Source organism: Asterias amurensis, chromosome 6, assembly GCF_032118995.1.
Source record: "Asterias amurensis chromosome 6, ASM3211899v1".
NCBI classification, from domain to species: Eukaryota; Metazoa; Echinodermata; class Asteroidea; order Forcipulatida; family Asteriidae; genus Asterias; species Asterias amurensis.
The window spans coordinates 1,340,407-1,350,610 of record NC_092653.1 but is presented as its reverse complement, the minus strand read 5'-3'; the positions used below and the strand labels follow the sequence as shown (position 1 = coordinate 1,350,610).

Below are 10,204 nucleotides of genomic sequence, written 5' to 3'. Positions count from 1 at the left end.
ACTATAGGTTACACTGTCTAGAGACATCAACCATAAATCCCTTATAATACCCAGACGTTCCTGCTGTTTTATTGCCGAGATACACTCTAACCTAAATATCTCCATGCTCAATCATGGTAAGAATTAACCGGATTTCAGATTCCAGAAATGGACCTGCAGTCGATTTAACGAAACGCTATCTCGCCGACTAGGACGAACTCGTCCTAACTTAACAGGCCTGTAGATGCTTTGTTTTTGAAAGCGAAAGGGCCCAAGGCATTTCCTCCTTGGTAAAGGGTACCCTTCTATAGCTAGGAGGAAATTATTAATTTCTACGGGAGCATTTCAATGGCACCAAGGCAGTGACCAGGGGGCATCGAGGTCATCGCCTGCGTTGCCTCCATGAAGTATCAGGCCTGACTTAGAATGGGTTCAATGCGTGCAAACATCAGGATTCGGAAATTAACTCGTCCCAAGTCCGAAGATTAATCCTAAGCTTGGAAGAGTTTGGTGAAATCGACGGCTGTTCGTTAATACTGGATAAGGCTGCACCGGAACTTAAAGTCACCTGGAAATATATATTTTTTCCTTTCAAACATAAGAGTATATGCTTACGAACAATAAAAAAATTTTTTTTAGTAATTGTTTGTCACGATTTATATGTTTAAAAAATATATAAAGTTGTTTGGGGGGCTGACTCCGCCTACCCCTTTTGTGACGTCAATCGAGGCAGACTTTGCCTGCAATGCGTATAGTAAACACACGCGCAAAGTACATGTACGTCCAAGTCGTGAGTTGGTACATTTCAAAAAGTGTTTTCTGCATTCAGCAGCAATACACCTGGTCGGCATTGCCGGAAAAAAAACAATTTTTTTTTAAACGTACAAAATCACGACTTAGTCCGTACATGTACTTTGCAATTATGTTTACTCTACGCATTACAGGCAAAGTCTGCCTCGATTGACGTCACGAACAGCGCCCTCTATGGTCGGGGTCTACTATTAAATTTGTAAATAACATAAGAACTGATTTTTTAAAACCTTAGTTAACTGTTCATTCACATTCCACTCATCAAAACACATATATTAGTGACAAAAGCTTTATTTTGAAAAAATACCACTTCCAGGTGACTTTAAATTCAGTGGACACTATTGGTAGTTACTCAAAATAATTATTAGCATAAAACCTTACTTGGTAATGAGTAGTGGGCAGAGGTTGCTAACATACAACATTGTGAGAAGGGGAGTAGTTTTCGAGAACGAAGTAATTTTCCACGAATTTTATTTTGAGACCTCAGATTTAGAATTTGAGGTCAAGAAAATCAAGCATCTGAAGGCAAACAACTTCTTGTGACAAGGGTGATTTTCTTTCATTCTCGCAACTTCGATGACCGATCGATTGAGCTCAAATTTTCACAGGTTTGTTATTTTATGCATAATATTGAGATACACCAAGTGAGAAGACTGGTCTTTGACAATTACCTATTATAGTGTCCAGTGTCTAATAAATATAACAACTGTTTAATTTGGTTACAGTCTGACTCGGTTCAAGCCATACTTCATGGCCAATACATAGGTCAGATCTCCGGACCAATGACGGGTCAATATTTTTACCAGGGATAGTCAAGTGCAGTATTTAATAAACAAACCCATGACGTCAACCGGGAACCTAAATAACAGAAGAGGACACTATAGGGTCCACGGTTCGGGAAAGATCATCGTTTGAAAACGTGTACCATTACAATGGAATCTGTTGCAAAAAAAAGCTGGGACAATATAACAAAAGAGGGACAATAGAGTGACAATATAAGGAGACCAACGGTTGCATCCGCATATATATAAGAATTTTGACACAAACAGCACATTCATCCATTACTTTTTGCTGCTTTCTACAGACGATTTTAATTTCTTGATTTACATTTTTTAAGACAAAATTAAGCCAATGAGATACAGTCTCCTTTGTTCATATTGTAACAGGTTTTATTGAAGTTCGTGAATCGCTCTGAGACAAAAAAACGACAAACGTTGATTACATTATTGTTTGTTCAACACGTAGTTTACTAAGGGAATACTATAGGAAGCGACGAGCTCTTCAACGGCCGTTTAAAACAGGCAGGGTCGTTGCCTTTATCGCACGGCAACGACCCTGCAAGGTTTTAAACGGCCGTTTAAGAACGAGTCACTACTCTTTTATTCCCATCCATAAATGCCTTCGGGTTAAAGGCGTAATAAAGTAAGAAACTCTGTAAAACTTATCTGTTTTCGACGTGCTTGTGCAAGACGTTCTCGTTTTCCTTCCATACACAGCGCGACTAACTCACCGACATTGCTGCCTCGCCCGTAACAAGAAACGGTTTGCACCAAGACTAACCGGTTATAAACAGAGTCCAGCTGGTCATTATCAACCGTTTAAACTCCCCACGTGACGCGCTCTCCACCAATAAGAATAGCGAAACTGTCTGAGGTATTTATGAATGAAAGATAATAACTAGACATTAAGTGTTTGTGAACAAACACGAAGCTGTTCCGTGATGTTTTGCTTGGATTATGTGCTTCATTGCTCAAGGAATCTATAACTGAAAAAAAAGTTTCAAAAAAGTTGTGTAGCTCTTGATATTAGGTCACACTTCCCGGTTGACCCGCAAGTAAAGGTCAAAATGGGCCCACAGCTACCAAAGACTAATCTGCAATGCCAAGGAGTCTATAACTGAAAAAGTTAAAACAATCGGTTGTGAAGATCTTGATATATAGTCCCACTTCCGGTTGACCCAGAAGTAGAGGTCAACATAGGGTCACAGTTTTCCAAAGTTAATATTTATTGCCTTAGAGTCTATAACTGAAGTTTGAACATTGGCTTTGTACTTCTTGAGATGTGGGCCCACTTCCGGTCGACCCGGAAGTAAAGGTCAACATGGGGTCAAATGTGTTTCAAACTAATCTTGAATGCCCAAGGAGTCTATAACTGAAAAAAAGTTTAAAAATCGGTTGTATACTTCTTGAGATATGGTCCCACTTCCGGTTGACCCGGAAGTAGAGGTCAACTTGAGGTCACGGTTTGTCAAAAGTAATATTTTAAGCCTAAGGAGTTTATAACTGAAAAAAGGTTTTAAAATCTGTTGTATAGTTCTGGAGATATGGTCCCACTTCCGGTCGACCCGGAAGTAGGGGTCAACTTGAGGTCACGGTTTTTCAAAATTAATCTCCAATCCCCAAATGAGTCTTTAGCTACAAACAGTCTTATAATCGGCTGTATACTTCTTGAAATATGGTGCTGCAAAGATTTTCTAATTTAATATGCAAATGAGGATATGTAGTTATTAGTTGACATTTTTCAAAAACAAAAAAAGATGTCAACATCACGACATCATCTTCTTAGACTCTCCCCGAGAGTCCTCAACCCATACAGGTCCGCAGTATGTTGCAAGAGCCATAGAGAAGTTTAAACATTGCAATGAAAGTGACTGCACCCAATTTATGAAGTACTACGTTGTACCCATGACGCCAAGATTCTAATTGATTAATTAATTAATAGACGAACATTGATTGCTTTTATGGACTGAAACAAATCTTATTAGAATCAGTGTATTTTTCTACACATCATATGATATTTAGGAAACTAACAGATAAATTATTTTGAAGTTATTGTGTTTTTGACCAGTTTAAAGTATAGATTTGAAGAGCCATTGTGTTTGTGCACAGACACAAAACGTGCATTACATGACGTCATGGTGACGTCGTCCGAAATTTTATGTCAGAAATCACCTTAACAGGACCTGACTAGTGTATAGCTGAAAAAAGTTTCAGGATCGGCGGTCTACTTTTTGAGATATGGTTCTAACTAGGTTTGCTAACTAAATATTCATAAGCTTAATTAAGGCTTATTAATTAACAATTTTAATTTTTTTTACGATAAGAATTAAGCTTATGTTCTAAGCTTCAATTTGGTATAATAAACTCACTCTTTCGTATTATGGTTCAGGAGATTAGGCTGCCGCAAAAACGTGTACAAACGCTATGGGATTAAGGGGAGAAACAAAGAATAATAATAATAAAAACAATAAAAATCTAGACGAAAACAATACCTGTTCCGACGGACGGTCGGAACAGCTCACAAGTTAAAAGAAGTATTGTGGGCTGCAAACTTTGTATTACATGTATGAGGTAGAATTTTACTAGGCCATGACTTCAATCTATATATTTGAAGATAATGATGGTACCAGTTAGAAAGCTTCCCATAAAAATGTTACTTGATGAGGTGCTGTAGTTTTTGAGAAATTAGTAAAACAATGTAATGAATTTTGTCATAGTCTGTCAGTGAGACGACAATCATTTTGCATGTAAAAACGTATTACCAGTTATGGTATGTTATGGTAAAATATCATAACTTGTTATAACGTTTTTACATGCCAAAAATCTGTCAATGTATATTTTATGGCCTGTTTGTATACAAAAGTGTATTGAGCTCGACTCCCTGTTAGTCTGGAGGGGTGCACCCGTACGGCATTTAGCTACGGGATAGAGGGAGAGTGTGAGTGATAAAAACGTATGCTTTATGTGATTGTTTCGCAATAAGTGATTTCTCAGTGATGTGAATTTTGACCTCGTTCTTCTATAAAGACTGCATGAACTTTTCCAAACCACAGAAGCCGTCAACAAGGCCTTGGTAGTGTTGGTATTTGAAGGTCGATGACGATGAGTGGCGACCTTGTCCATACAAAATGCTTTTTCGATGGACTTGGATTGACGTCATGGTCGTATACGATCAATAATAATTATAGAACTTCAAGGAATTCCTTTGTCCTACTGACCCGTGTCCAACCTAGTTTTGAATCGTCATAGAGAAGTATGGGAAGTCATTGGAGTGTGATCAAGGCACACTGGTGGACACCAGCGGCCTCTGTGGAAGGCGACAGTTTATTTTGACACGATCATACAATCAGTCACAACTGGAATATTGTGTTGTTTTGTGTCATGTTTATAATGTTAGGTATTGCAGCGGAAACCAACCTAAAACAACATAATAGCAGCATAGCTTATTTTTTTACTCACACCAACTGAAGCATCCCAATAACTAAATAACTTCATTAAGCGTGTAAGTCTCCACACAAACTGAATAACTTTTGTTGTGCGTGCAAACTTTGCTGAATAACATCATGGCGTTCAATTGCATTGAAAAGGCTATAAGGTTGTGTTTTTTCAATTATGGAGGCTTTATCGCCAGGCATCCGTTTCCCTTCTTAATTTTGCCCGTGCTTTTAGCAGGAGCACTTGGAGCTGGTATCGTTTTCTTGACCGAGGAACAGAACGTAGAGGCGTTATACACTCCGGAGAACGGTCAGGCGAAGACGGACCGGGCAACGGTGGAAAATCTATTCGCTCAGAACGGTAAGGACGACCCGTTGGCTGGAAGTGTGACACGGTATGGCAACGCAATCATTCGGATGGAAAATGGCGGGAACGTCCTGACCGAAAGTGCAGTTCAAGAAATGATAAATCTACACGATATGATCATGAACATAAGCGTCTTTCAGAATGACACTGAGTACACGTTTCTTGATCTTTGTATCAAGATAGATGGTGTATGCACTGTTATTTCGGTTGTGTTAAATCTTACACAACTTGTGTAAAATTTTACACAACCCCTGTTTACTATATGAACCTAGCAACTGTTGTGTAAACGGTTTACACAACCCCAGTTGTGTAGTTTTTAAACAACAGTTGTGTGATAATTGTACACAATTATGTGTAAAAGTTTTTTACACAACTAGTTGTGTAAACGGTTTACACATTAATTGGTTAAAAATATTACACAACTTGTGTAAAATTTTACACAACCCCTGTTTACTATATGAACCTAGCAACTGTTGTGTAAACGGTTTACACAACCCCAGTTGTGTAGTTTTTAAACAACAGTTGTGTGATAAGTGTACACAATTATGTGTACAAGATTTTTAACCAAGTAGCTGTGTAAACAGTTTACACAATAATTGGGTATACTTAATTACACATCATTTTGTAAGATTAAATTCTACAAAATCATGTGTAAAGTACCAAATTAGCTATTATTGTGCAAACTGTTTACATAACAATCAGTTAATTTGTTTCCACAATTATAGTTGTTCACAATGTATTAATATTAGTTGTGGAACGCCCATTTTTAAGCAAAGTGTAGACACATAATGAGAAAATAATTCAGCAACTTGTTTTAAACGATATTTAAATGAATTTTATTGGTCAAAACTACACCAATCATACATTCATTCATCACAAACGACAATAAAAATGTGTTGGTCACCAGCCAACATCGACCTCATGTTGACAAAATGGTCCAAGAGAGAACTTGGCCAAGGCCAAAATGCTTTGCGCAATAGCAGGTTTTTAATATTGCTTGTTAAACATGTTTTTTTTATAGAAAAACTGTGAATTTCAAGAGCAACACGCTGTGTCGTGTCACTCAGACAAACTGTAATTTAGTTATAAAATGACACAAAAAGGAATGCAACATGGCAAACAAACTGTCCACTTTTCAAACATCCAGCTTCCCCTTGTAAATACTGTTTTGCAGTCAATTGTTCATTTTAAACTCTCCAATGAAACAAGTTCATCTACTCGGTCCATCCAGATAGTCATGTTGGTAGTTCAAGGGAGCTGGTTTTTGCTATTCTTCTTGCATTTCCTAACAGTACAGGCGTGTATTGAACAGTGTGGCTGATAGTTCATGATTGTTCCACATCCAGCACATAATAATCTCCATAGCTTGACGTTCAGAATCCAACTAGTACTCATCCTTAACTAGTGTGTGCTGTAGCAAGTTCCACCAAGTGAGAAGGATGAATGGCAGTGGCTGGTGCTTCAATACAGGAATGCTGATTATGTAGTGTTGGATATCTGTTACGTGTCACCCTGTTTAAAAAAGAAAGACAACTTTGAAATAGTCTGAATGAACAGATACTTAAAACACAGAATCAAGTAGCTGAGAGTACGCCTACAAAAAAAACATGAGGGGTCACTAGTTAGTCCCACCAGCACGACTTTAGGTTAGTGCTGATCCAAAGGGCATAATTGTTTTTCTTCCAGTTGCTTTACATTTTTTTCACAATGTACGTACGAGTCTAAAATTCCCAGCAATGTTTTGCAGTTAAAATTTCTTTGCATCATACCAAATAATTGCATTATACCGAATACAAAATTTCAAGCCCTAATCGTCAGAAGATATACAAATGTCAATGAAAAATGTTCAAGCCTTCACACACTGCTGTGCATGTGAGACCATGGAGCACCCCGAAACACACGCGGTTTGTCTGTGTGCGTGGTGCACGGGGGGACTAAAAATCAATATTTTTGTACTCTCGTTGGAGATAGGTCGAGTTGACGAAATAGACATGATTGAATGATAGAACTAGTCGGAAAATACAGCAAAACTGAATTGAATAACTAACGTTAAAACTGTCAAACTTATTGTTAAAAGTGTCTGCATTGAATGACCAAACTTCTCATGGGTTGACGTCTCTCTTGGGCCCATTGATCTGACTACGAAGGGTTAAAAATCTTATAGTTAGGCCTACATGCAAACTCTAAATTTTCGCTGCACAGTGGCAGCGTTGTAACAATGGCCTTTACGATCCGCGTAACCCGTTGTCATCGACGAGGTAAAAACTTATAATTTTATGCTAATTTACCGAAAGCCAACTGACAGATACCCACACAAAATGGTCCTTATTACGGTACTCTTCGTTCAAACCAGTGAATTGTTATTTACTTACCGCCACAATGAACAAAATCTTCGAATCCTCGCTGCTTTTGACGTCGACAGTAGCGGCAAAGTACGTCAGCCATTTTGTTTTGTTCGTTTTGTTTGCCAAGCAAAAGTACTTCGTGATTGGTTGCTTTTTGATCACGTGCTTCAAAGTTTACACAATAGTTGTGTAAATTCAGTTTTGGAGGTTTTATCGATTTATAATAATTACACAACTAGCATTGTACACAACTTGGAAATGAGTACACAACGTTGTGTACAAATTACACAAGTTGTTTAAAAAAGATTTTACACAACGTTTTTTTACACAGCAGAATAACAGTGTGCAACGAGAATGCTCTGCTGGCTGTGTACGGGTATAACTCGTCGAATGTTCCGGTGACCACTCTCTCTTACCCACTTTACAGACCAACTGCAGACACAGTTTTCTTTCTTGGTGGAGGACTTGGAGGTGTTACCTTCAATTCAAACTCCTCTGATGAGGTGCTGTCGGGAGAAGCTGTCCTGCTGTCTTACCTCTTACTATATGAGGAAACAGCAGACGATCTTCGGGGAGCAATGTGGGAAAAGATCTTCATTGACATCGTCTCTGCATTCAAGCCAGCTGGGATACAAGTAACCCGTTTCGTCTCAACGTCCCTTGAAGATGAGCTGACAGCAGCTAGTGCCAACCTTATTAGGGATTTCTCGATCACCTTTTCTGTCTTCATATTTTTCACCATCTTGAGTTGTATGATGTTTGACTGGGTTAGGAGCAAGCCGTGGCTAGCTGCATGTGGCGTCTTATCAGCGTGCTTATCGCTGGTATCTTCATTTGGTCTCATGAGCTACATCGGTGTACCTTACGCCAACATTGTTGGTGCTGCGCCTTTCCTTATCCTTGGTAAGTAAAAGTTTCACACTTTTTTCGTTAAAACGAGCTGAGTCTATGCAGTTCGAAATGTCGAGACCAAACCGGCTCTTTTCAGAGCCAACACTTCCTCAAATGAGATTTAATACATGGTTGTACCCGCAAGTTTACTATCAGTAATATAGTTAAAGGCAGTGGACACTATTGGTAATTACTGAAAATAATTATTAGCATTAAACCTTACTTGGTAACGAGTAATTGGGAGAGGTTGATTGTATAAAACATTGTGAGAAACTGCTCCCACTGAAGTGCCATAGTTTTCGAGAAAGAAGTAATTTTCCACGAATCTGATTTTGAGACCTCAGATTTATAACTTGAGGTCTCGAAATCAACCATCTAAACGCACACAACTTCGTGCGACAAGGGTGTTTTTTCTTTCATTATTATCACGCAAGTTCGATGACCGATTGAGCTAAAATTTTCACAGGTTTGTTAATGTATGCATATGTTGACATATACCAACTGTGAAGGCTATAGTCTTTGACAACTACCAATAGGGTCCACTGCCTTTAACTCTTATCATTCACACCTTGCAAAGCTTCAAACATCACTTAAGTAAAGGTTGTTGTTTTACACTTGGTGGTCTCTATAGCAGAATAAGGATGTGAGAATTAATAGGGCTACCTCTGGTCAAAATCGGTGTGGTATAAAAAGTGGGCTAAAAGTGATGGCATCCCCTATCTCGGAACCTTTGCCACTATCCATGCCCAATGATTAATCGAAAATTATAATTATTCACAAATGAGTTGCTAAGTTTATTCCTATGTATCTTGCTAGTATATTTAGATCTCAAATGCAAAGGTTCTACAACAACGTCCCACGTGATTCTTACGCACTCGAGGATTTAAGAAAGCATACAAGCATGAAGTTAATGTAATATTAAATTGACCTATGCTTTAACTTTGCAGGTATTGGTGTGGATGACATGTTCATCATGGTTGCTGCTTGGCGAAAAACTGACACTAGACTTTCAGTAGAAGGACGCATGCGCGAAGCCTTCTCAGAGGCCGCTATGTCCATCACGATCACGTCCGTAACTGACGCGTTGGCATTTGGAGTTGGGACCATTACCTACTTTCAGTCCGTACGCATTTTCTGCTTGTATTTGGGGTCAGCAGTGCTAGTTGACTACCTGTATCAGCTAACATTCTTCGGTGCGTGCATGGTGCTGACTGGTAGGCGGGAGGCAGCTAACAGACACTGCTTGTCGTGTAATAATGTGCGATCTAAGGAGGAGTCAGGGTCTAAGACCTACACCTTATTTTGCGCAGGCGGTGCATCCAAGGACCATTCTATCATCAGCGTCGAAGAGACCAATGATCATGCCTTGATGATATTCTTCAAGAAGTACTACGGACCTTTCATCACAAGACCGTTGATAGCGGTTTTCACTGTCATGCTGTACGCTGGGTACTTGGCTACCGCCATCTATGGATGCACGCAGCTTCAAATGGGTCTGAGCCTACGAAATCTTGCACGGGATAACTCTTATACGCGGCCAACTATAAAGACGACGCCCGTGCTTACTTTACGTCCTACGGTCCACAAATTGCGTTAGTG

The 10,204-nt window shown here is 39.1% G+C and overlaps 1 protein-coding gene across 1 annotated transcript; it reads left to right on the top strand.

Moving 5' to 3' along the window:
- Window positions 1–5,131: 5,131 nt before the first annotated feature.
- LOC139938126 (patched domain-containing protein 3-like) lies at window positions 5,132–10,202 on the top strand. The gene is made up of 3 exons (XM_071933506.1): window positions 5,132–5,520; window positions 8,046–8,617; window positions 9,553–10,202. The coding sequence occupies exons 1-3, from the start codon at window positions 5,132–5,134 to the stop codon at window positions 10,200–10,202; spliced, it is 1,611 nt and encodes a 536-aa protein (XP_071789607.1).
- Window positions 10,203–10,204: the final 2 nt, after the last annotated feature.

Excerpts from the sequence above, each read along its gene's own strand:
- LOC139938126 (XM_071933506.1), top strand. The coding sequence starts at position 5,132 with ATGGCGTTCAATTGCATTGAAAAGGCTATAAGGTTGTGTTTTTTCAAT. Across the intron at positions 5,521-8,045 it reads GTCTTTCAGAATGACACTGA|CAGAATAACAGTGTGCAACG; the intron begins GTACACGTTTCT and ends TTTTTTACACAG. Across the intron at positions 8,618-9,552 it reads TGCGCCTTTCCTTATCCTTG|GTATTGGTGTGGATGACATG; the intron begins GTAAGTAAAAGT and ends TTAACTTTGCAG.